Below are 26,740 nucleotides of genomic sequence, written 5' to 3'. Positions count from 1 at the left end.
ATGACTTTTGTGCATCTGGGGTTGTCACTACAATATTGTAGCATGTTTCTCTGGGGATACTTCTACCTGCAGTGCTTTGAGGGAAAGAATGTGGTTCATTGTGTGTATATGCGTGTTGTAGAAATATAGACCAAACTAAAAATCTCGAATTTCAAGGGGAGGCTTTTTTTATAGCCATTATAAAAGAAGCCATAGTATATACTCCTAGAGTCTCTCTTCTCAAAGCTAAGCTTTAAACCTTCACATCAAGGTACCTGTGGAAGTGCAAATCACATCTAAATGCAGTTACTGTACACAGGAAACCAAGATCAAGTTCAAACGCACCTGAGCACAAGTTTGAAAAAGCACTTTTTAAAGCAGTTACAGTCTTCAAAGCTATCTCTCTCGCTCTATGGGAGGAGGGGATCTGAAAGTATTATGTACCTAATAAGGTGGACCAGTTCAATAATCTCCTCTAACCTTTTTTAAAAAATATATTTATAGAGAAGCCTTTCTTCCTTTGGGCCAGAAATCAAGACAGGATTTTGCCACTGTAGTGTCTATCATTGTAATCTGAAAGTGCTGGTACTGCTGTAGTATTCTGGCTACAAACTTTTAAAACTACATATATTTTCAGGAAATTAATGTCTACAGTATGATCTTCCATGATACCTGAGTACAAGTTGATGAATATTAAAATTTTCCAAAATCCTGAAAGCATTGTTCCTGACTTCATTTTGCAATAAACATGTGGTAATGGCGGTTTTCATTATGGCTAAACATGAATGCAAAAGTGTGCATGTATTCACAGCTTTGCTTCTGTTCCAGTCCTACTGCTTTCAGCTACGTCAAGATTTTGATCAGTCTTATGTCAAAACCTGGAGTTGTACTTTGTCTCTCTAAGACATACTGTGAGTGGTAAGCTAAGGATGGACCTTGACTACAGCTTATGACTTGTCTGGAGCAAAACGATGAGCCTGACTACAGCCATAGGCAAAAGGTAAAGGACCCATGGACAGTTAAGTCCAGTCAAAGGTGACTATGGGGTTGGGGCGCTCGTCTTGCTTTCAGGCCGAGGGAGCCAGTGTTTGTCCACAGACAGCTTTCCAGGTCATGTGGCCAGCAGGACTAAACTGCTTCTGGCGCAACTGGACACCGTGCCGGAAACCAGAGTGCACGGAAACGCCACAGCAGTACCAATTTATCTACTTGCACTGGCATGCTTTCAAACTGCTAGGTTGGCAGGAGCAGGGACAGAGCGATGGGAGCTCACCCCGTCATGGGGATTCGTATTATGTACAGACATAACACTAAGCGAAAGGAATCGCCATGAGACCTGCATGTACAGTACAGCATGTACAGTATACAAATTTAATAAATTTGTATACTGTATTTAATAAATAATTAAATACAAATTTAATAAGTATACAGTATACAAATTTAATAAATAATAAAATGAAACAAGGATTGAAAGGTATCCAGTGTAACACCAATTTTAAAAAAAGGGATCCTGGGAATTACAGGCTGGTTAGCTTCATCTGTCCCAGGAAAACTTGTGGAAAGTATCATTGAAATTTCAATAATTAGTAAAATACTGCTTAAATCAAAAAGTTTTGTAGCACTTTAAAACTGAGGGGAAACAGCAAAACTCTGAAGTAAAGCTTACTTAAATATGGTATAAAGTTGTACTTCAAAATGTTGTACAGGCAACTCCCCATTTTATGTTGGGGTTGTGTTCTGGGCCCCCATGCACATAAGTGAAATCACGTGGGGAGCACCCTCTAAACACCCTCTCTGCCACTCTCTCTTCAATCTATATCCAAAAATATTCACAACTAGAACTGAAGTTGGAGGACGTGTGGGAAAGCGGTTGTTGTTGTTGCTGCTGCACTACCCGCACATCAGCTGTTAGGCAGGGAGGTTGAGCAGCCTAAACAATGCCCTGCTGTGCCTCTGGTCTCTTTGGGTCTTCCTCTGCCCTCACTGACTGGTCTCCTCCAGGTCAGGTCTCCTGGCAAGTTCCAAGGACTCTCCAGCTCTCTTCTGCCATATTTGGGTATGAATTATTATTTCCCCGTGCCATGCGTATATGTGATTGTGCGTGAGTAGAACATAATGGAGGGGATGTCTGCATTATAAAATCCATTTGGTTTGTGAATAGTTAACTTAATGAAGGGGAAAGGTGGGCAAGGTCACCTCCACAACTGAGACCTAAGGAATATAAGGTATAGGGTAATCTACAGCTGGCAACCTGCCAAGGAACAGCTAAGCTGATACCATTACTAAGGTGGTGACTAGGTCCCTTGAGAAATGTTCCATTATGTAGTTGACACTGGAGACCACTGCTTTTATAAGACACAGTATAATAAAAAAAAAGGTTAAATTGCAATGTGGACTCTTGTCGACATTCCACTGGCGCTCAGTGGGCCTCAGTTAAAACTCAATGAGCTGTCAGAGAGTAACCTCTGGTGAGAGGGATGTGCCTGAAGTGTATCAAAAGGCAGACACAGCCCTGTAGGAGTAAGCCTGGAGTTGGGAGAGGAAGCTGAGATCTGAGCAGCAGCAGCAGCAAGCAGTATAACTGTCCAAGGATGGAGAGGTCAGGGTGAACGTGAAACCCAGCTTGTAAGAAGAGCGGAAGCCAGATTGTCAGTGGTTCACAAGAAGCAGCGAGTTTCTGACCAAATGAAAACTTTAGGTTACGTCCTATATAAAAATCTATGTGTTAACTAGGGAGAAGATACAGTGGTACCTCGGGTTAAGTACTTAATTCGTTCCGGAGGTCTGTTCTTAACCTGAAACTGTTCTTAACCTGAAGCACCACTTTAGCCAATGGGGCCTCTCGCTGCTGCCGTGCTGCTGGAGCACGATTTCTGTTCTCATCCTGAAGCAAAGTTCTTAACCTGAAGCACTATTTCTGGGTTAGCGGGGTCTGTAACCGGAAGTGGCAGTGAAGATTTGTGGGTGATAGGCGGTATACAAATTTAAGTTATCATAGCACTCCAGTTGGGGCCCTAAGCTATAGCTTGTTTAGCTTATACTTTAATCCGGCACTGACTGAACCCCACGCTTTCCCCCTCAGCCCCATTTCCATAAAAGTGCAGCTCTTGGCCACAGCCCTGGATTCTCTTCAGGAAATGTGGCAGTGTGTGTGTATGTATGTATGTATGCATTATATACAGTATATATGGCTGAATGTGGGCTCAGAGCCTCCCTAGGCTGGGGCAGTGTATCCATATACAGTAGTGCCTTGGGTTACATACGCTTCAGGTTACAGACTCTGCTAAAGTGGTCTAAAGTGGTTAAGAACAGACCTCCAGAATGAATTAAGTTCTTAACCCGAGGTACCACTGTACACATATATGTGTTGTTGTTGTTCTTTAGTCGTTCAGTCGTGTCTGACTTTTCGTGACCCCCTGGACCAGAGCACGCCAGGCACTCCTGTCTTCCACTGCCTCCCGCAGTTTGGTCAAACTCAAGCTGGTAGCTTCAAGTACACTGTCCAACCATCTCGTCCTCTGTCATCCCCTTCTTCTTGGGCCCTCCTTTTCCCCCAACATCAGGGTCTTTTCCAGGGAGTCTTCTCTTCTCAAGAGGTGGCCAAAGTATTGGAGCCTCAGCTTCAGGATCTGTCCTTCCAGTGACCACTCAGGGCTGATTTCCTTCAGAATGGAGAGGTTTGTTCTTCTTGCAGTCCATGGGACTCTCAAGAGTCTCCTCCAGCACCATATGTACACACCCCATATATGTATGGATACACTGCCCCTGCCTAGGGAGGTTCTGAACCTTTACACAAAGGGGAGGGCAAAGGGGGCAGCGGCGCCTTCTTCTCCATTCCTGGGGGGGACGGGACCGGGAATAATGAGGCGGAGAGGTAGGAAAATGAACCAGACTCCGAGGAGCGCTCCGGGGTCGCGGCGTGAGCGCTTCCCCATGTCTACGGGCCGCTCGCGAATCGTGGATCCCCCCTCCAGTCCCTCCGAAGAGAGAGAGGGGGGGGGCTGTATAGGAAGAAGGCTTCCTAGGCCGCCGTGACGAGCCGGCGAACCGCCAGCTCCCCGCCCCGCCACCCAAGCGGCGGGCGGAACCTTCGCGCGCGGTCCCGGCTGGCTAGGGGACGCCTTTCGGCGCCGGGACGCCTTCCGCCTCGCCGCCCGCCCGCCCGCCCGCCATGGCGGTGGACATCACGCTGCTCTTCAAGGCGAGCGTGAAGACGGTGAAGACCCGGAACAAGGCCCTGGGGGTCCCGCTGGGCGGCGGCGGCGGCAGCGACGGGCCCCGCGACGACGCCCAGGCCCTGCTCAAGCGCGGCGGCGGGCAGCGCTCCAAGGGCGACTTCTCCAGCCGCGCCCGCGAAGTGGTGAGTGGGGCGGGCGGGGGGCGAGGACGGCGACAACCGAGTCCAGAAAACAGAATCTGGCCGCGGCTCCAGGGGCAGCTGCTCAGCTGGGGCATCTTATTATCTTGAGGCTGCGTATGGCTATTCGGAAGTGAAGAAGCGGCACTCTGCACATGCTCGAAGTGCTCCTTTCTTCGCAGGTCGCCAGAGAGGGGGGTTGGAGTTCTGCTTGGGTAGGATCTGGTGTGTTAAAAGACAAGAAAGAGGGATGGGAAGTACTGTATGTTGGAGCATATTCTTTGCGGGTCTGATCCTCTTGCATTCCCCACCCACCCAGCCAGTGGTGACAGTGTAAAGGAGGATGGGGTGTTAATTGTTTATTTTTATACCGCCTTTTTAGCCCCCCAGAGTGGTGAACAACATTAATCCATATTATTACAAAAAAGTGCAATACTGTACATAAAAACACATCTATCAAGACAATATAAAATAGCGGCAAGGTTTTCCATGGCCAACGTGGCGGGGGGGGGGGGGGATAGAGCCGCTTCAATAAGGTCCTCTATATCAGAAGCAGTCTGTAAAACACTCTTGACACTAGCTGTGCAATCCAATACATACATGTCCAGAAGTAAACCCCACTAAAACCAAAGGGATTTAAGTTCAGGTATGTGTTTATTATGGGATTGCAACCTAAAGCACCTTGCAGAATAGGAGTGGGCTTTTGGAGAGTGAAAAACTCATACCCTTTGTGGCAATTGTTTTCCTTCATTGCTGAAGAAAAAGGAAACTTTTCACCTGCAACGCACAAATGTGTTCACAAAATATGTAAAAGTTGCACTGCAAATTTATCATAATAGGCATCTTGTTCAATGGTTGAATTTAATATCAGTGATTTACATCACAGTCTTAAGCATTTCTACTTGGAAGTCCCCCTGAGTCTATTGGGACTGATCCAGAAGGTTCCTATCTTTTAATGCAGAGCTTTCCAAACTGTGGGTCATGACACATTAGTGTGCCGGCTGCAGTATGTAGGTGTGTAGCATGAATGCTCCCCACACTCTTTCTGGGGATGGAAAGGGTTAGTTTAACCTCTGGTTTGCTTGTTTAGTCGTTTAGGTGTGTCTGACTCTTCGTGACCCCATGGACCAGAGCACGCCAGGCCCTCCTGTCTTCCACTGCCTCCCGCAGTTTGGTCAAACTCATGTTCGTAGCCTCGAGAACACTGTCCAACCATCTCGTCCTCTGTCGTCCCCTTCTCCCTGTGCCCTCCATCTTTCCCAACACCAGGGTCTTTTCCAGGGGGTCTTCTCTTCTCATGAGGTGGCCAAAGTATTGTGTCGCGAAATGATGCATGACCAAAAAGTGTGTCACCAACTTGAAAAGCCTGGAAAGCTCTGGATTGCAATCTTAAACTACCCGTATTGTTCGCTCTATAAGACGCACCAGACCACAAAATGCACCTAGTTTTTGGAGGAGAAAAACAAGAACAAAAATATTCTGAATCTCAGAAGCCAGAACAGCAAGAGGGATCGCTGTGCAGTGAAAGCAGCAATCCCTCTTGCTGTTCTGGCTTCTGGGATAGCTGCGCAGCCTGCATTCGCTCCATAAGACACACACACATTTCCCCTTACTTTTTAGGAGGAGAAAAGTGAGTCTTATAGAGCAAAAAATACGGTACTCTAAATGTATCTAGACGGAGTCTGAACCAACATGCCAAAATGCAAGTGTCTTGGATAAGATCAGGCTCCATTCTTGGAGCATGTGCATTTGCCTCCTTTTATCATGGCTATCCCTGATTCAGTGGCAGGTGTAAATTGTGTGGAACAGAGCTTGCTGTCCTTGAATACATACGTATTTTTTTCAGTCTTGCCAGTGACAAGCTTATTGGCTCCTTGTTGTCTTACTAGAGACTGTTTCCACTCCCTCTATCCATGGGTAGGCAAACTAAGGCCCGGGGGCCGGATGCGACCCAATCGCCTTCTAAATCCGGCCCGCGGATGGTCCAGGAATCAGCGTGTTTTTACATGAGTAGAATGTCCACTTTTATTTAAAATACATCTCTGGGTTATTTGTGGGGCATAGGAATTCGTTCATTATTATTTTTTCAAAATATAGTCCGGCCCCCCACAAGGTCTGAGGGACAGTGGAGCGGCCCCCTGCTGAAAAAGTTTGCTGATCCCTGATACAGTCCCATAGCCTGTTTCTCCTGATGCAGTAGTAATAGCAGCTTCTGTCCCAATGAAAGGGACATTATCCACATATCATGCACTAGAGCAAAAGGGTCAGTACAAATGCAGTAGAATATGCAACTAAACTGTAGTGCTTATTTTACTACTAATACTGTATATGAATTTCTAATGACATCTTGTTTTATTTTGCCTTTAGCTGTGAACCATTAGAGCTGGGGGTTTTTCATAGTAGCAACAGTGGGCAGCTATTAACATTGACTAATGGGAAAGTGTACTCCTAATTAGTTCAGTTCATAAAAACCTTTTCTTCCACAGTCCTTACCAGCACTCCAGTTTTGCTTAACTGTTAAGTGATGCATTTTAGTGTCAATATTTGCACTTCCTTTTCTTCTAATAGTTAATGCTAACCACCAATATCTGTTGCTACAAAGCCTCCTTGGAATGCGTACATGTACCCGAGCTTACATTTTATTCTTCACACAAACATCACATCGCATCTCATCACATCTGTATATAAACCCTTGGAAGGCTGTTGATGTATGTAAACCAGAGAAATTATCTCTGAAAATAAGGGCACCTTGTTAGCCTGGTATCTAGAATGCTTTTTTTGCAGGGGAGAGGAGATTGCAAGTAACTTGCTTACCTCTTTTCTGAGGAGCTATATACTGTTTAATCCTTGGCATCTCCAGTTGGATGAATCTCCTGTAGGGGTTGGGCTCTGGAAGACCTGAAACCTTGTAGAGTTGCAGCTAGCTGTAGTAGAAAGTACTAGGCTAGATGTACTAGGAAGTACTGGAACTGATTCATCTGTTCTGAGCTGAATGGTGATCTTGTAAAATAGTTGAAATGTACAACCTTATGAAGCACTAAACTACTGGAGGTTAGGTAGTTCTGATTAAAGTGGTCACTTGCTGCCAGAGTTGGTGTTGCAATAAAATAAAAAAGTGAAGTGTTTACTGCAGCTATATACTCAACTTGATTATGTAGACAGAGGATTCACTCAATTTTTTATTCTTCCTTTTTTTTGTTATATATGTGCCACTGCTTCTATTACCAGGCAGTAAAACTTGTAAATATAAAACAAAGTTGAACGACATTTAAAGATCATCCTGTATTTCAATGCTAGAGGGCTCTCAGTTGTTAACTGACTACAATTGAGAAAATTAGTCAGGTTCCTACCAGAGTTATCATAGCATAATTTTACCTCCTTAGTTTCTCATGTGATGACATCAGATTGAAGAGTCCGTTTCCAATGTCAAAATGGAAATAGAAATTAAATCTGTTGTAGAGAAACTAAAATATTGCTAGCGTAAAAGAGTCCTTGTAAATTTGAACTCAAACATTACCAGCTTTCAGAGGGCATGGGAGGAGACTTTGCCGCCTCTATGTCATGTTTCTGTGCCTGATGCTTGTCTCGCGTGAGAACACAGGAAGGGGTGCCCTTTTCCACCACTGCCTGTTGTGTTGGGTTCTATGCTGTACATATAGGAGTGAGCTTTGCCTCCTCTACATCCAGCACAGAAATGCAGTGGGATGGAAGTGAAGGGACAGAATGATTTGTCCCTTTGCTGCCAGCTTGCTTGGTTTCTGTGTGGACAGCGAGAAGGCAAAATGCCCCCCCCCCCATGGCTAGCATAGAAACACAGTTGGTTGCTGGGGGGGGGGTGGCGAGTCGAGCGCTCCAAACCTCTTCTGGCAACTTCCTCACTTGCCTGGATGCGGTTCTTAGTTGCCTGTGGCGACCAGGCAAGTGGTTAAAACAACGATGGGGTAAACCAGAAATACTGTCTATTGCAGCATGCTTTGCATTTACAAAGTTTATTTTAATTGGTGACCGTTATAATTAAGAGCAGGGGAAAGAGAACATGCACGTCTGCAGCGTAGGTTAAGTGTTAATCAGCTCTGCAGTTTAGAGAAATTCATCTTGGACATTAAGAACTTAAAATGGTTTCATCTTTCAGTTTGCTTTTAATGAGAAGCTAGTTCTTTTAAATCGGGCTCATAGCTGAGGTTATAGGACAGCTAGTTCTTCCTCATGTAACAATTTAAATAGAAACTCATTGATACTAGTATATACAGTATTATACTTATAGTTTATACAGTATTACATTTACACACATCTATTTTAAACATTGAACTAATTCTCATATCATGTAGCACAAGTTTTATCTTTGCAGAAAAATAGCAAATAAACAATATGAAAAGTTATGTTTGTGTCAGAAACTAATTTAAAACTAAAGAGCATGCCTTATTTAATAGTAGATTAAGTTCCAGACCAGTTAATAGTCCCTTGGGGAGTGCCTCTGAAGTCAGCCAAGCAGGATGTGTGTACAGGACAAGCAGTTCGAAATGCTAAGTTTAGTCTAGTAATATATCTGTATCTATATCTATATCTGTATATAACAAGTAGCATGGATATATGAAAAGTGAGGTTTGGATAAGCAGGCTTGCTGTAACTATGAGCTGCCTCTCTGAGGTGACAGTTACCAGTTTATCTCTCACAGGTGAAATAGTATGTTGCTGAACACTGATACCAAGAGGCTAAGAAATTTTATATGCCTCTTTTCTAAAATATGTGCCATGTAGACAAAATTTTATTTGTTTGTTTATTACACTTAATGTGAATAATTGTACAAACAATATGAATACACTACAAATGTAAACTACTTTTAATCCCGTTCAGTTGTCACAGCTCCCAGACATCTTCTTTCCATGATTGGATAACTCCCCACTCCCTTTTTTGTTTATATTGGTCTGAGTAAGAGGCAGAATAGTGACAGAATGAAAACTTGTTGAATGTGAAGTAGATTCGCCTTCTGTGTTTGTTCTTTCTCAGTTTTGGTATCCTGGATTTCATGTCTCTTTTTTAATATGTGTCCTAGTCAGACTTCAAAATAATTTAAGTATTCTTCATGGGAACACATTAATTCAGACAGTTTTCATTTCCTAAATAATTTTTTTATTTTAGAAGACGTCTGAAGGCAGACCTGTTTAGGGACGCTTTTAATGTCTGAAGTTTTATTCTGTTTTTAATGTTCTGTTGAAAGCTGCCCAGAGTGGCTGGGGAAACCCAGCAAGATGGGTGGGATAGAAATAAATTATTATTATTATTATTATTATTATTATTATTATTATTATTATTATTCATTGGGACCTTAAAAGTATAAACATCTGATAAATAAGTGTCTTAGAATAGTTGGTGTTCTCCTTTAATTAATGAAGAGAAACTGGTCTCCACTGTGTTAATTCTGTTTCTGGAGCTAAATTGCACAATTATTTCAAATGTGACTGGGTGGCTTTTAGGGGTTCTTGAAATGTCCATGCTGCTGTTTTGAAGTTAATTTTACTGAGGGAGACAAAGCCTTTCCTTGCTAGATAGTCAGTAGTTTCCCCTGGAAATTTCATTACAGTTCTTGTTCTTGAACGGGGTGCATCTTGATGGGGATGGCGGCCAAGGCAGGCATGTTCTCCTTTGCGATGGACATGGGACTGTGCTTCCCCTTTTCATAATGGCTCCTTCACTTTTGCGGTAATAACAAACAACTGAGGACAGCAAAGTAACATGAAAGAGAAGCATGAAAACAATTTAATGATTAGCACCGAAACGAATATTTAATTAAAATAAAAGCCATGCCTAAAAGCCTTAATGCTGACTTTTGGAAACCGAACCATGCTGTGGTATTTGGAAAGCCCAATGTCCTGTACAGTAGATATTCCAAATTGCTTGGGAACTGGAGCTTACGTTTGCAAGCTTGGAATGTCCTGCGGATAATTAAGTTGTGGTCAGGCTTTAGAAAAATACAAAGTTCTCAAACTATGATTTTATAAACATGCTGCAATAACATTTCTTTATATTTAACAGTTTCGTATAGAAAGCTGATACTCTCACAAGGCATTGATTAAAGGTAAAACATCAAGAAAGGAAAAATATTAAATTAAAACTTCAGTTAGGATGTTGACAGTTGGCTTGTAATATTAAACAGATGTGCGTGTTCTTGGGATATTCTTCTTTCAAAGCCTTGTTGCCAAGATTAAAAAAAAAGACAGCTACATGATTTTTTATTAATGTTTAATTCCCTTTTACTTTAGATTCTCTTTTGCCTGGTTCAGTTCCTTTGGATGTTGAGATTTTAAGAAGGTCTTCGTATAATTCATTTTAGATCAGAACACATGAGATTGTACCCATTATTTAAAATTCTGGTTTAGAAAGTTTTCACTTTTGCTTTGCATGTTAAATTCGTTATTTATGTAATTGATATGTATGTGGGAGCAGAATTCGATCCACTTAGATCCATGCTGATTAGAAGTAGTTTATAATAGATAACAGAAAATCATTAAACTTTTCTACATTGAATTGTAGTTCAGTATAGTGCTTCTTCTTCTTTAATTGTGAGAAAAACACTAGGAAATAATGTGATCAGTTAAAGAACTTCTTTTTGGAACAACTAGTGTTTAACTCAGTATATTTTTGCTTTTTATCCGTGGCTTTATTTTAAATATTATGTTATACCACGAAGTCCCAAGAGCTGCTTAGAGAAGGAGATTGCCAATGGCACTCTGAACTTCTTTTTCTTCCAATAGTTGACACCCGCATGTTATACCACAACTTCATTTTTATGATGTTTTGATTATTTTATCATATACCACTGTGACATTTTATAAATCTTCTTATAAATAAATAAAATAAACTGCTTTAAATCCTCTGTCTTAAAAAAAGGCTGCCATGTAAAACACAAGTCTGAAGTCTCCATCAGCTCAGCATGTTCTTTGGCACCTGACCCTGGCAACTAAGGATAGTTGTAGACAAGCTGTGTTTTTGCTACCAAGCTGTGTTTTTGTTCTGGCAGATATAGATAAAATTATCTTCAACAGCTGGCTAGACATTGCCAGATATCAGGGCTACATGGAGTCCTTCCTGGGCACTTTGTTGTTCAATGCCTTTCTAAATGACTTGGATGAAGGAATTGAGGGGATGTCCATCCAATTTGCAGATGACACCAAACTGGGAGGATTCAAGATGACCTTAACAGGCTGGAGAACTGGGACAAAACTAATAAAATTAATTTCACTAGGGACAAATGTATGGTTCTGCAATTAGGCAGGAAGTATCAGGTGCACAAACATAAGATGGAAGAAACAGGCTTACTAGTAATACATGTGGAAAAGGTATAGTGGTCTTAGTAGACCACAAGCTTAACATAAGTCAACAAAAAGCGAATACTCTTCTAGGCTGCATCAACAGAAGTACAGTGGTACCTTGGTTCCCAAACTTTATCCGTCCCGGAAGTCTGTTCCAAAACCAAAGCGTTCCAAAACCAAGGTGCGCTTTCCCATAGAAACTAATGCAGAATGGATGAATCTGTTCCAGACTTTTAAAAACAACCCCTGAAACAGCAATTTAACATGAATTTTACTATCTAACAAGACCATTGATCCATAAAATGAAAGCAATAATCAATGTACTGTACTATAAAATAAATAAGACAGTATTGTAGATGATAAAAATTAAAATTATTTTTTCCCCTTACGTGCACTGATCATTCTTTGGATGGGGGGCTTTTATCCATTTCTGCAGTCACACAATCAATCAGTAGCTGAACTGGGTTCCACACAGTCAGAAGTCAGTACCATAAAACGAAGGACAAGTCACAGTAAAAAACAACGAAAAAGCGCAAAAAAACAAAAACAAAAACAAAAGCTCCAGATATTACCTCTGTGTTGCGTGGGTGCTCAGGACTAAACAGCTGACAGACTCAACAGGAAGCCTCTAATAAGCAGCGGGGGACTCAATTTACAAACGGAACACACTCAACAAGAAGCGGAACATGTTCCGCTTCCAAGGCAAAGTTCACAAACTGGAACACCTACTTCTGAGTTTGCAGCGTTCTACTTTCAAGTGGGGGACGTGGGTGGCGCTGTGGGTTAAACCACAGAGCCTAGGACCTGCCGATCGAAAGGTCGGCGGTTCGAATCCCCGCGACGGGGTGAGCTCCCGTCTTTCAGTCCCAGCTGCTGCCCACCTAGCAGTTCGAAAGCACCCCTAAGTGCAAGTAGATAAATAGGGACCGCTTTCTAGCGGGAAGGTAAATGGCGTTTCCGTGTGCGGCGCTGGTGCTGGCTCGCCAGATGCAGCTTAGTCACGCTGGCCACATGACTCGGAAGTGTCTTCGGACAGCGCCGGCTCCCGGCCTCTTGAGCGAGATGAGCGTGCAACCCTAGAGTCGGTCACGACTGGCCCTGATGGGCAGGGGTACCTTTACCTTTACCTTTATTTCCAAGTTGTTCAGAAACTAAGCTGTTCTAAAACCAAGGCACCACTGTATAGTGTCCAGATCAAGAGAAGTAATAATACCACTGTATTCTTTCTTGGTGTCAGACCACATCTGGAATACTGTCCCCAGTTCTGGGAACCACAATTTAATAAGGGTATTGACAAGTTGGAATGTGTGCAGAGGAGGGCAAAAAGGATGGTCAAGGTTCTGGAAACCAAACCTGATGAGGAATGGTTGAGGGAGTTGGGTATGTTTAGCCTGGAGAAGGAGAGACTGAGAGGCAATATGATAGACAGTTTCAAATATCTAAAGGGTTGTCGCATGGAAAATAAAGTGAGCTTGTTTTCTCCTGCTTTGGAGGGTAGGATTCGAACCAGTGGAGTCAAGTTACAAGAAAGGAGATTCTGACTAAACATCAGGAAGAACCTTCTGGCAGTAAGAGCTGTTCAACAGTAGAAGAGTCTCCCCTGGGAGGCTGTGGACTCTCCATCCCTGGAGGTTTTTAAACAGAGGTTGGATGGCCATCTGTCATGGATGCTTTAGTTGAGTTTCCTGTGTTGCAGAGGGATGGACTAGATGACCCTTGGAGGCACCCTCCAACTCTTTGATTGTATGATTCTAAGTTACTGCTTGGTAAATAACCACCTGTATGCTCCATGAATTGACTGCAGTGGCTATGGCTATGGAGAGTAGATCCATTGAAGTTAATTGACATGACTTAGGTTTTTAATTTCACTGGGTCTGTGGCAAGTAAGACTTAGTTGACTACAACGTCATGTGTTTAACATTAGTTTCTTGTTTCCTGTTTCAAAATTATATTTTTGTTAAATTTTCAAATATACATATTCCACAGTAAAATACAAAACATTAAATCCAACAACTTTCATTCTTCTCCTTCCATGGTTCCTTTATACTTCCAGAATATATTGCATATTCCATGTCAACCATCTACTTTACCCCTTTTATATAATATTAATTTAAATGATACTGTTGAATTTATATTAATCCCCCTAGCATTTTCACTTGCTTACTCCACACATATTTTCCATTCCTCTATATACACTCAATCTTTTTGTTCTCTTACCCTGCTGGTTAGGCCTGCTAGCCCTGCATATTCCATCATTTTTAGCTGCCAATTTGGGACCTCTCCCACCTTCCAATTTTGAGCTAACAAAATCCGAGCTGCTGTCATTGCATACATAAATAACCTTTTCTGACCCCTGGGTACCTCTGTCTGTACCATTCCTAAAAGGAATGCCTCTTTGAGCGGGGGGGGGGGGGGAGAGAAAGAGAGAGAGAGGTGTTGTTTTAAACAGTTGTTTCATTTTATTATAAATCATTTCCCAGTACTTCGGGTTACAAACGCGTCGGGTTGCAAACTCCGCTAACCCAGAAGTTGTTGCTCCGGGTTGCAAACTTTGCCCCAGGCTGAGAATGAAAAGCACGCGGTGAAGGCGTGGCGGCAGTGGGAGGCCCCATTAGCAAAAGCGTGCCTTGGGTTCTTCTATATATATATTAGCATTTCCATACCATAAACACGGGTGCCAGCCAAAATTAATACCATGACCTCCAAATCTAATAGGTGGTTTTTTAAATAGCAAAATTCATTCCTTTAACCAACATAAACATGCCGCCTCATAATATAATTGTAAATTGGCAATTTCTTAGTTAGACACATATCTTCTGATTACAAGTTGAGCATAAACAGTCATAAGTTATGTTGTAACTCATTCTGCTTTTTGTAAACCTCTTTGAGGTTGTTTGAGGTTGTTGTTGTTTTTTACAATCAAGCGGAATATAAATTTTCTGAAATAAGATAAATATACTTTGACAGTTTGAAGCCATTATGCCTGACTGTGGTTAGTTAGATTGGTTGATATTATTATTATCCCTGGCCTTGAAAATTGCAGTGGTCTTTAGGAGTGATCTGACATTCATGAAATCAGGCTTAGTATAACTATTCTGGAATGTAAAACACCCCTTTCCCCCTTTTGTATTGAGGATAAATCATGATGAAATCTTTCTCATTTCCCTGTTTTCTTCCCATTATAATGTATAATGCAAATAATTTTCTCTGAATTTTAAGACTTGATCCCTATGAATTGTATGCAAGTGGTTTCAATTCAAGGGGAAGAATGAAGAAATAGGGCATATAAATAGATTTTGTTCCTGTGAAAACACATGCAGAGTCTCAGCTTGTTTGTTTATGAGCCCAGTTTGCATTGTGTCTCCCCATGTTGATTTGCTTTTTTTTGTTTGCCACTTGAGAATGCAGGATGAGAGTCATTTGATTGAATGCTCCTCTGTATTAAAATAAATCACTGCCTATTAAAAACTCAGTGGCGGAGTGTGACAGATTTCAATTCTACCTTTTACCCTGACATCCACATTGTCTGTGTGTAGGAATCAACGCCTCCTGTAGCAGGATAGTATTTCACCAGAAGTCTAACCAGACACAGGTTTGAAATAGGCCTTTTTGTTCCTAAACATCAGTAAGGCATCCTATAAAGAAAAAATGTTCTATCTTTCCAACTAGCTTCGTAGAATGAAGACCCAAAGCATGCCTTGTGGGGTGTGGCTGCTATTCCATTTTATCTTTACAACAACCTTATGAATTGGACTCATCTGAGGGATGGAGATTGGCCCAGGATCACCCAGTGAACTACATGGCCAAGCAGGGCTGGACCTGTGAGCCTCTTTTCCAAGTCCCATTCTCTTTATTTGAAACTTGTTTGGATGGTATAAGAAAAAGCAAAGTGTACTCTTTTGAATAAACAGTTCTTTTGCTTCTGTATTTTGTCAGGCTGCAGATGGTACTCTTGTATTGCCCTATCTGCATAGTAAAATGGCAGTGGCATTGTAGGGTGTTTGCTCAGTTAATTATAACATCAATTAAGAGTGTGTGTGGTTGCAGTAGTTCATTGTTAGATATATGATCCTCCTGGTAAAATAGAAGACATTACACGATTCTGTGTGTATGTATGTTGAATGACGTGTTCAGGGTTTTTTTAAATGCAATTTTGAAAATATGCAAGATGTAGCAATTAACCTACATGTACGTATATAATACTAGAAAATGGGCAACTTATTATATTCAAAGACAGGATCTGATAGGCTCAAATTGCTTAAAACATCAGTTATTGAAGATCTACCCAGGGGAATTTAAGAAACCATTTAACAGATGAAAGTACATTTTGAAAAGTTTGACCTTACAGGCAATCATAAAATGAATGCAAACAGTGCTGCTCCCCCTGAAATGTATAGAGCCCATCTGTGTCTAATCCAGTAATTACAGACTGAGTTCAATTACCTTTTCAAACTTGGAGCAGACTGGAGACTAAGCAGTGAATGTGCATGGGGTTTTGTCTAGACCTCAGTTGACCACAGTCTAAAACAGGAATTTATATCTAATTTTATTTTATTTTGTTCAGTTTGGTAGCTCTTAAAAGATTCATTTTGCTACTTAAGTTATCAGATTCTGGAAGCCCAGTACACATGTATTGCTGTACTTGTGTGTGAACATGTCTTAAAAAAAAAAAAAGTTTGTGAGAAAAGTAGTTGGCATTTGCAGGGTAAGGATTTGGGGAGTTTAGCGCCTTTTAAAAACTGTTTGAGAGCAGCCATGCTTTTATTTCTCAGTTCTTCGTGGTTTACTCTGGTTCTGTTTTAATACTGTGGCCTATAATATGCACTGCATAATGAATAATATTTTGAAAGAATTATTAACAGTAATTTTCAAGTGTAACCCACTATAAACAATGAAGCACCTTTACCATCACCCCTAAGGATCATGCAGCTAGGCTGCCTGTGTGTGCTGGCTTTGTGTGGGATCCTGTGCAACATGTTAAAATGATGCTGGAGTGCATATTCTTGCCTAGCCCCATTATTTTCTTATTTTAAGTAACTGAGTTTTAGGGGCTTTCAATGGCAAAGTGAGGCAGAAATGTTTGGGTATGTACCATGTGCTCAAGTTAAAATTGTCTCTTTGCTTTCAGCTGTTTCTTTCATTTAAATCAGTAGAAGTTCTGAACAGTAGCGCACAGTCCTTGTAAATAGATTGTAAACACAGCTGCAGGAACTGGAATGAAATGAAATGAAATGACTTGCTATCAATACAACAACATAGCATATTCTCTTCCTTGCATGTCAAATAATTCATCTGGTGATGAGATATTAGCATGGTTCGCACATCATGCTAAGCCAAACTATGCCTTGTTGACAGCATGTGGGCTTCTGGAGAGGAAATTGCCTCTAGTTTGCTACTCAGTCAGTTTTCTGCTGTGGAGCACTGAGCTCATCTATGGTTTGGCTTAATGTGTAAACTGAACCCAGGCTTGTGGTTTAGCTCTCTCTACACTAGCCATGAACTTTAAACTATAGGACAAAACTTTGTTACAGCTCATGTTTAGTGCGGAGAGAGCTAAATAACGAGCCCAATTTGGGCGACATGCTAAACCAAACCATGGCTTATAAGGTTCAGTGCGGAGCAGGAGCAAAATGACTAGGGAGGACCAAACGGCCATTGTTTTCTCTCCCAGGGCCTGCATGCATTCCTGCTAAATCATGCTTTGGTTTACAATGATGTGCAATCCAGGATATTATTTGCTAAGTTGATAAATTGGGTATGCCAACAACTGTAGTCTTACACAATATTCCGTGGGTCAGACTTTATTACTAATTTTACTTATTTGTCTACCACAAAAAAGTGTCCAATCAATTCAGAAAAAGATATAACATAATAAAACCATTCTAATAATCCATAAACAAACCCAGTAGAAGAACATTTTATGGAATTGCCACCAACCAGCTGGTTGCAATCCATCAAATGCCTGGGAGGAAAAAAGCAAGTTTTAACTTGACACCTAAATGGGGGCCACTAGGTGGCGCGTTGGAAGATGGCCGACAATAACATCTCTCTGACCCATACGAGGTATTAAGGGGCTGCTATGGGAAGTAGGCAGCCTTCCTAAACCCCCCCAAGGGTATGGGGGGGGCTGCCCTGCCAGCGGTGTTCATAATGCACCCCCTGATCCGAGAGACGGGGGTGTGGAACACTTGGCAAAAGCCCTCGATGGATTCAGATCTTCCCGACGCCGATTCCAATCAGCGCGTGCTGGTTGCTTCAGTCTGGAATTATAATTGGACTAATTGGCAATAACGGATCGGAAGAAAGGCTGAAGCACATATATCAAGTAAGGCTCGAGATAAGGACTGCTGACTAATGCATCTCTGTGATCGGGAGTGACGGATGGATAAGTAAATCTCTTGATGAATTACCACCATGAGAACGTAAGGCTGGAACGAAGGGGGGGGGGTGGAGGAAAAAACCCTCTTAAATTCCTTTGCATGATATGACTACAATAATCCTCCACCCTAGAAAGAAATAAGATCGTCGCGTTTTAAAAAAACATAAACAGAACTTTAAAACTGTGTGGGGGAAATGACTACAATACGAGAAGATTGAAAGGCGAGAAGGAGGAAAATTCCTATGACGCAGTTAAAAAAACATGGCGTCTCGCAAAGACAGGCTGGCAGGAGAACAGACGAGGGGGAGGGGATTCAGGAATTTGAAAAAGAAAGAAGGTTGGAATGCAAGTTTGACCTGACAGAGCCCCTGATAATGTCTGATTTATGGCTAGCCTGAGGAAAAATAATGGACCGACCGAAGACTAACAGAGGTCGCTCCTGAATAATATGAGTTTGGCAGAGTATAAAACCCACACAGAGACGCTAAATCTTCAATCTGTTTGTGAAAACCATCAGAGATCGCAAAGAAAGGAATAAATGATAACAACAAGAAGAGAAAGAAGGTAATAAAGATCTATCCGAATCGAACTGGATGGAACTGTTTAATAAAAGCAGCAAATAAGTGATGTCTGGAGTCATCTGGAATTTTGGACTCGTGCTGAGCTTGATGTATGGGTACCCCCCAAAAATTTTAAAATTTGGCTGTATAATTTGGAATTAATGTGATTTGAATAATGTGATGTGATTGGCCTGTTAATAAAAATTATTTCAAAAAAAAAACTTGACACCTAAATGACCTCATTGGGAAGAGCACTCCATAGGTGGGTAGCCATAACTGAAAAAGTTATCTTCCCTGTTGATACCTTTTGAACCTTCCTCAGAGGGAGCATTCAAATAAAGATCACAAGTGAAGATGGAAGGGTCCAAGTAGGTTCATACTGGGAGAGGCCCTTCGGAAAAGATTGTGCTCCCAAGCCATCAGTGTTAAAACTAGCACTCTGAATTGGCAACCAGTGCAGTTGTGCCAGCATTGGTGTGATATGTCAACAATTGGGTGGCCACTGGCTAAATATTCTGAACCATCTTCAAAGGCAAACAAATATACAGCACATTGCAGAGCATATATTACTGCAGCCAAGTTATTCCTGTCCATATAGGGCCACAGCTGAGCCACCAGACAAAGCTGGTACTCTGCACCACTGAGGCTGCCTATGCCTCATGTGACAGCAGTGGATCTAGGAAGACACTCGACTACAGATCTGCTCTTTCAGAAGGAGCTTATCTGCCACCCACCTGGTCAGAAGAATAACCCACTAATAATATTTCAGTCTTGTCTGGATTCAGTCTGTTTATAGGCCCTCATCCATTCTATTTTCACAACCAAGCTCCAGTTCAGCACATTTTTCACCTCACCTGCAGAAGATGATAGAGAGAAATGCAGCTTTGTGTCATCAGCCTGCTGTTGAGAATGCACTGCCATTCAAGAGAAGAGCAAAGAGCAGCCTCTGCAGGACCCAGTTCTGGAGAGCCCATAGGGCCAGACAGGATCCCCCAAGCATAACCTTCTAGATCTAGGAGTGGTGATGCCTTTAGGGCAGTTCCTTGTTTAGAAAACCTCTGTTAAAAAACCCCCATGGTTTCCCTTGCATAGAGAGTACATCTGGATTAGCCTAGAGTAAAAAATCCTGTTGCCAGACACAAGAGGGTGCATAGGAATCTGTCAGCTCAGGAGGCCATTGTCAGAAGTTATATGATGCAGCCATATTGTTGAAGCTAAGTGGGTGTGGGCCTGGATGGGACACTACATGGAAACTCCTTGAGGTTTATAATGGAAATAAATTCAACCTGATCTGCAATAACAGCAGTTCCATCAACATGGGTAAAGTTTGCAGATCCAGACATTCTGTAGAACAAGAGGTAGATTTAATTATGGTTTGGTGTGGTATCTCCGTTAACAAACCAATGTTTCAGATGTTGCTCCACCTCCAGAACCATTGTTTCTAGAGACAGCAGCACTAACAGAGGGGAAAATGGGGGGACTTGGGGTACATGCATGGGTCAAGTATACGTTGGTAGTTGCCACTTTACAAAGTTAGGCTCTCTGGCCGCAGCTGCACAAAAGAGTCAAAGTAAATATATCCCTTTGGTGTTTTCATAGTCTAACTGGACCTAAACATGTTTACTCAGGTAAGTTTCACTTAATCCAGTTGTATTTCCTCCCAGCTATTGTTTTGCAGACTTTGTAAAAGTTAGTAATTTTTCATTGAGACCATTGTGGAATGTTGTGGAATGTTGTAGGCTACATGGCATTTATTTCAAATGTATGAACTATGCCTTTCAATTTAGCACCCTTTTCAATAAAATTAAACAGCAATTTTTTTCCACTTGGGGTATTTTTTTATGAAAGAGATATTGCCTAAGTGGGTATAATTAAGTTGTACGAAGTGGCCCATCAACTGAAATCCTATGACGAAAAACAAGACGCTGTTTAATAAAAGGAGGTTCTTTTGCAGGAACAGTACTCTGACTTTCATTAAGTAAATGGTATTCTCAGCTACTTTATCTAAGCTCGAGATTAATTTCTATGGTTACGGGTGGATATAAATCTCTAGTATGCTTTTCAAAACTGATTGTGTTTGTTCACAACAAGCAGCCTTCTTCTAAAATAAGTTTTTACTTTAAATTCCCCCCATTAAATGCATAGACATAGGTGGGCTGCAATTCCAGAGGCATCATAAAAAAAAAGATATATGCAGAAATAGAATTACAGAAAGTAGACATTAAAATACAAAATAGCAGTGCTTTCCCCCCTAAAAACATATTTAGGGGTACTCTTATTTTCCTACTCATATTGAAATACTGCCCCTCAATGAGGCCAAACTTAGATTCACAAAATGTTTAGGGGTATGTGTGCCCCTGCGTCCCCCCAGAAAAAAGCACTGCTAAATAGGGTTCATGGTTTCAGGCAAAAGGGAAAAAATGAGTGCCCCTTACTGTACACCAGGTATACAGTGGGGAGCCTGAGGTCTGGATCTTTATCTGGCCTTTGAAACTATCCCAGGCCACATCCTGCATCAGCTCTGCTCATGTGACCCCAAACTCTGTTAATTTCTCCTGCTTGTCTGGGTATAGAATAGAGAGAGAAGTGCAAGTGTGTGCAGAAACTCTTCTAACATGCAAAGGTAAAATTTACATGCCTTGTCCTGTTCCCTTTTGCCTCTGGCCCTGCCAACCAATAACTGGCTGTGATCCCCATAAAATTGCCCAGAAGCAGAGGTGAGCCTTGAACTAAAAATGGTTTCTCGCCCCTGCTGTACACTAGGACTTCTAAATATTCATTTCTATGCTTCAGCTCTAGCAGATAGACATATTTAATGCTGAGTAATAAACACATAATTAACGATGATAAACAATATTTCTTCCATGAGAAAATCTGTCTGCCGTGCTTTTTATTGAACAGAAGGGATTCCCCCCCCCCATACAATTGTATCCCATGTTCTGCATGTGCAACAGAACTTCCTACTTGTCTCCTTTTGTCTCTCCTGCACTGAAAATCATCTCCTATGGATTGGGGGACCCTCCTGAGCACTTTTGGGGAGAAAAGAGAAAGTACTGTTGTGTAAGTGAAACTTTCTTTGTTTAACATTTAGGTGCAACCTAAAATTTTGCTCCCCTAAATAAATATGCTAATGTTAAAATGTAAATTTCCCAGAAAGTTATGTATGAGCCAGATTAGATTACTGTTCGTGTAAAGCATGATGGAAAGCATGTTTATACTATTGTGTGTGTGTCCGTGTGCACTCGTGTATTTTCCATATAGAGATCATGTCATTTTTTGTTCCTTCATTCCACGCAGAGAAAGAATTTCTGAAGCATGGCTTATTTATAAAATAATAGTCAGGAAACATGTTTTTGAGATTTTGAATAACTTCAGTATAACTTGTAAGTAGAGGATATACAGAAGGATATCTTGGTAATGGAAATTGCAAGTAAGGAAAGGTATTAAAACACTTTTAAAAGCAATGATATGTGAATGAGAATCTCTGTATAGGGCTACTAGTTACAGCCAACTCATTCTCAGAATGTGGAATCTTTTGTAGCCAAAGCCGCACAATTCACACACATAAGAGAGGCATCGGTAGGCTTGAAGGAGTCCCAAAGAATGCTATCTAAATAAATAAACTGAAAAACCCGTTTGGGGCTAGGTGGGTGGAATGCCGACAGACTGTTGGCAAAGACAACAGAAAACCTGGAAGAGAGGAAGTGGAAGGGAGTATCCTGTAGGAGGGCATTGCTAGCTGGTTGGAACCCTGATCAGGAGCAAGCCACACGGCAGTGTTTTGTTGCAGGTCCTGCTTGTCTTCACAGTGTGTGTGTGTGTGTGTGAGAGAGAGAGAGAGAGAGAGAGAGAGAGAGAGAGAGAGAGATTGTATATATTACACAGATGCTCGTTTCCCTATAGCTTGTTATGTACGGTTTACAGTGACTTCAACCGGAAAATATGTGCACCTCAGTTTTGATACTTTGAATAAATTTTGAATCTGAAATTATATACTGTGCTACATAGATACAATTCAGTGTGCATTTCAGAATTGGGCCTCCATTATGTACATCAGTTACAGATTTTTAAATTAATGAATAATAATGAATGTGATTGGGCTCCAACCTATACACCTAATCCTGCACAACTTTTAGAAGACATCTGAAGGCAGCCCTGTATCAGGAAGTTTTTAACGTCTGACGTTTTACTATGTTTTTATATGTACTGTAAGCCGCCCAATCCTTTCAATAAGGATTCCTTAAATCAGAGCATAACATAGTTTTTATAAAACCTGATTTTTGTAAAGAGTAGATTAATGGGAAATGTTTGAAGATGAGCTGTCTACTATTCAGTATAATGTCCTCCTACCTTATTACAGTTGGCCCCTGTCTTAACGATGCTTCCATGTCTGCAGTGGTTAATTGTAAAAAGATGTGGACTCTGCAGAAGAGTTGAGTGAGGTCTCTTAGTTGCTCTCTTCTTGTTTACTTGATAAAGAAAAGAAGAAATAAATTTATAATTTATTCAGAACAAAATGGAACAGTTGAAGAAAAAACATCCTGTGTAAAAGTGCAAATAAAGTTTAATGCTGAGAATTGTTGTAAGCAGAGTGTGTTTAATTCGCAGTAATAAAGGCCAATTTCAGCAAACATATTTTGACCAATTTGCTTTTGTTTCCCAGCTGAAATGTTCCTCAAAACTTGTGGCTTTTGTGTTGCACTTAAAGAGGTTTTAGATAGTTGTGTGAAAATATAAATATTGAAGTTCTGATTGGAGTTAGGCAATAAGACAAGAAGAAAATATTGGAAAATCCTATTAAAGTCAGATGTTGGATCCCATGATGAAACAAAAAATATGAACATCAGAAGATTTGTGTGTTTTGCAGACTCGATTGAGGCAGCTTCAGTTTGTTAGTTCAACAGATAAGACTGAATTCTTGTCGGGTCCTTATTTTTCAGTTCAGTGACAAAAACTCCTTTCAGTGTTTATGCATACATAACAGTTGTGTGAATAATGAACTCACTGACTGTGCAATCTTATACATGTTTAATCAAAAGTAAGACTTACTCTCAAGCATGTGGGTGCATAAATTATTGTAGACTTACAACACAATCTTTACCATGTCGCCTACTCAGAAGTAAGTCCTGTTGAATTCAGTGAGGCTTACTGCTCGGTAAGTGGAGTTAAGATTCTTGTAAGTGATACTAAAACTGTATTCAGTCGTTTGAAACTTTCTGCCAGTTCTTAAAACACACCGTTGTGTTCCTTTTTGCAGTAATTAATCTTCCCTTTTAATATATAACATTTCAGTGTGCTGAAATTCATAGGATTATAAGTATTCACATGTATGAATTTACAAAGGCAAGAAAATTACTGGTCTGTCTTTTTTGGATAAGGACTCGGAACAATCGACGAAGCACTTTTTGCAGGTTCTTATTTCAGTGTGTTTTATTTAGAATCCAAGCTCAGTCGATCTGTAGAACTTCAAAGTATTAATTATAAAGTTTCATTTGGTGATCTTGTTGCACAAGCAAAAGTCACTGGTGCCTCCTTCCATCACCTGCTGCTCCACATAGGTCCCAGAATTCAGACCCCCTTGAGCAACTTTGTGCTCAATATTATACAATAACCCTTGTAACATATAGTCAAGGTTGTTCTCGCATTTGGGAGTGGTACATGTGTGTGTTTGTGACACCATTTGTTTTCTTAATTTTAAATAATACTAAATTTAAGAGATGCAACTGCATTAGGATGCTCACTTTTCAAAAATATTTGAGTTACTCAAAATATTCTACTTTCCTTTTAATAAGGTTGCAGCGATACAGAAAAGCAGCTTTCATATTCCTGGAAGGAGCATTATTTAAATACTTCCTGCTATGAGTCCTTTATTTGTTTGTTTGTTAAGGGAAGCTGTACTCAAAGATGAAATAAACCAATTTCAGAAAATGTTTTTCAAAATCTGTAAACTCAAAATAGTGAACAGAAGGTTTATAATTTATTCCTCACAGTTAGGATTGCATAGTCGCTCTTGTTTGAAGGGGTGTCCCGATTCAAGAATATTTTGATCCTTTAGAATAGGAATCTCACGTATTTCTAAATTTCTAATACTAAATGAGCTCCCAAATGCTTTTGTTTTGGAAATTTGATTTTGTTTGACATCAGATAATAGCAGGAGATTATCTGAGAGATATGATGTGCAAGTAGACTAAGATAAGTCAGGGCATGAAGAAATGCATTATTTAAAAAGAGCACAAAAGAGCACATATTTGCATAAAATTTGCATGTGCTACTTTATACATGTAGATTTAAATTTATAAAGAATTGCTCTAATTATAAGGGTAAAAGATAAATTCGGGGCCAGGTAACCTGGTTGCCTCCTCTATGTCTGCTGATGGGCCCCTGCTCGTCTTCATCTTCAAACCCGACTTTGGCTGGACAGCCTTTCAAAAAATAAAGGATTCCTGGAGTATTGTCCTCTGACACGCCTTCAAGTAGAGGACTGTTCTGTGTTAAGTAGGGCATGTGGCCGCCCTATGTTCAATTGTGCAGACATGCATGTGAAGAAAGTGTAAACTCTTCCCTTTTCCAGGGTTGTAGCAATTCACTTTAGTGGTGCCACTTGAGCTGGGGTTTTGGCTTTTTTTTCTGGGGCTGATTCTGGAGCCAGAGAGTAGTTGTACACAAGGATGAGCAATTCAGTTTTTAAACAACAATTATGAGCTCCTCGTTAAGGAATGGGAAATGTCTCCTTTTATAATGCTGTACTTTCTCATTACAATCTGCCCAGTGAAGTAATCGAAATACCATAAAGTAAACTCTTTAATGCCTTATGGATGCACTTCCATTTTTGAAACAGGTTATCACTGCAGAGTGACCTAAATGCTCCTGTATTATTTGTTTGTTCTTAATGCAGTCAACAAAAAGATTGCACATTTTATTCTAATTGATTTCTTTATTATCATGTAATCCAATGATTTTTCAAGTACTTCTCTGTCTTTGCAGTGGGTACATCACATGAACTTTTTTGTTTAGTTTTGTTACCGGCAGCTGTACTTTAAAATGTTGCCTCAGTTTTTTTAAACGACATTTTTAGCATCTCCACATTAGATCTCTTTCAACATTTGCAGATAAAAAAAATGTAAGCGGTCAATTTTTGTGTTTATCGTTTCTATTTTTTCATTACTTTGAATAGCTGAATGTGGGTAAGGAAGGAATATGGAACCCTCAAGTCTGAATTCTTCAGACCCCTTCTACTTAGGATTTGCTGCCGTGCTTCCTTGCCCTTTTAATTTTGGGTGCATTTTTAAAGGGTTTTGTTGTCATTTAAATGTTGTTATTCAGATAACTTTTAGTAGAACAAAAGTCATTGAATAAAATGTGCACAATATGCCTGTTAATAAAAGTAATTATAGGTCCCAAATTGCCTTCTACTTGTAGACTAGTTTTTGTTCCCCATTTGTTGATGTAAACCAGGAACTGAGCAAGGTAACCATTTTCATGAGATTAGAGGCAGCCAGGCTGACTGTCTCTTGGCTTTTTGCTCCCCCCACTTAAATGCATGCCCACCCCTATCTTCTGTTTAGATATCGCTTGCTTTTTGGAGTTTCACATTACTGCAGCAATTGATCTGAGTGACCTAGCTTAAGAACTTTAACATTGCAGTTGCAACTTAAACCAAATGTATACCCTCAAGAGGCAAATCATCTGAAAAACTGGTCAGTTGTGATTATGACCTACTGTACTTTTTCCCCGCAAACCTGAATAGGATAGCACTGGAAATCATCAGTTGCTTAAACAGGCGGGTGACATAAATCTAATTTCTGCTTATACAAATGCAGCACTTTTGCAGCTTTAGAATAAGCATTTGAACCAGCTGTGCCAACTTTTCACAGTTGCTGTTCCTGAAAGTTTAAACTTTGTGTTTTATTCTATTTCACTTAATGATCAGACCCTGAGTTTTAAACTTAGAAATTAGGGTCATGAATTTGGAAATTAGATGCTAATTGTGCATCAAAGCTTTGACCTGTAATTCTCAAATATCTTCAATGTAAAAATCGTTACTGTTGCGGAGACCTTTATCCTATTAAAAATCAGATAAACATGCCTAGACCGTACCTGGAATAGATGAATATTTAAATTATTCTTTTCATTATAAAGACATGAACTTTACCTT

At 40.7% G+C, this 26,740-nt stretch overlaps 1 protein-coding gene across 1 annotated transcript in view; it reads left to right on the top strand.

Annotated features, from left to right (window-relative positions):
• The first annotated feature begins 3,776 nt into the window (after positions 1–3,776).
• STX18 (syntaxin 18) overlaps positions 3,777–26,740 on the top strand; it is a 46,671-nt gene continuing 23,707 nt past the window's right edge. The window contains exon 1 of the mRNA XM_083399138.1: positions 3,777–4,339. Coding sequence (XP_083255264.1) covers positions 4,151–4,339 — 189 coding nt within the window. The 5' untranslated portion in view covers positions 3,777–4,150. The remainder of the gene's footprint in view (positions 4,340–26,740) is intronic.

The sequence above is a fragment of the Podarcis tiliguerta genome (assembly GCF_965153285.1).
Source record: "Podarcis tiliguerta genome assembly, chromosome: 9".
NCBI classification, from domain to species: Eukaryota; Metazoa; Chordata; class Lepidosauria; order Squamata; family Lacertidae; genus Podarcis; species Podarcis tiliguerta.
Note: the sequence above shows the minus strand (reverse complement) of the source record. Positions and strands in the feature narration are given on the sequence as shown.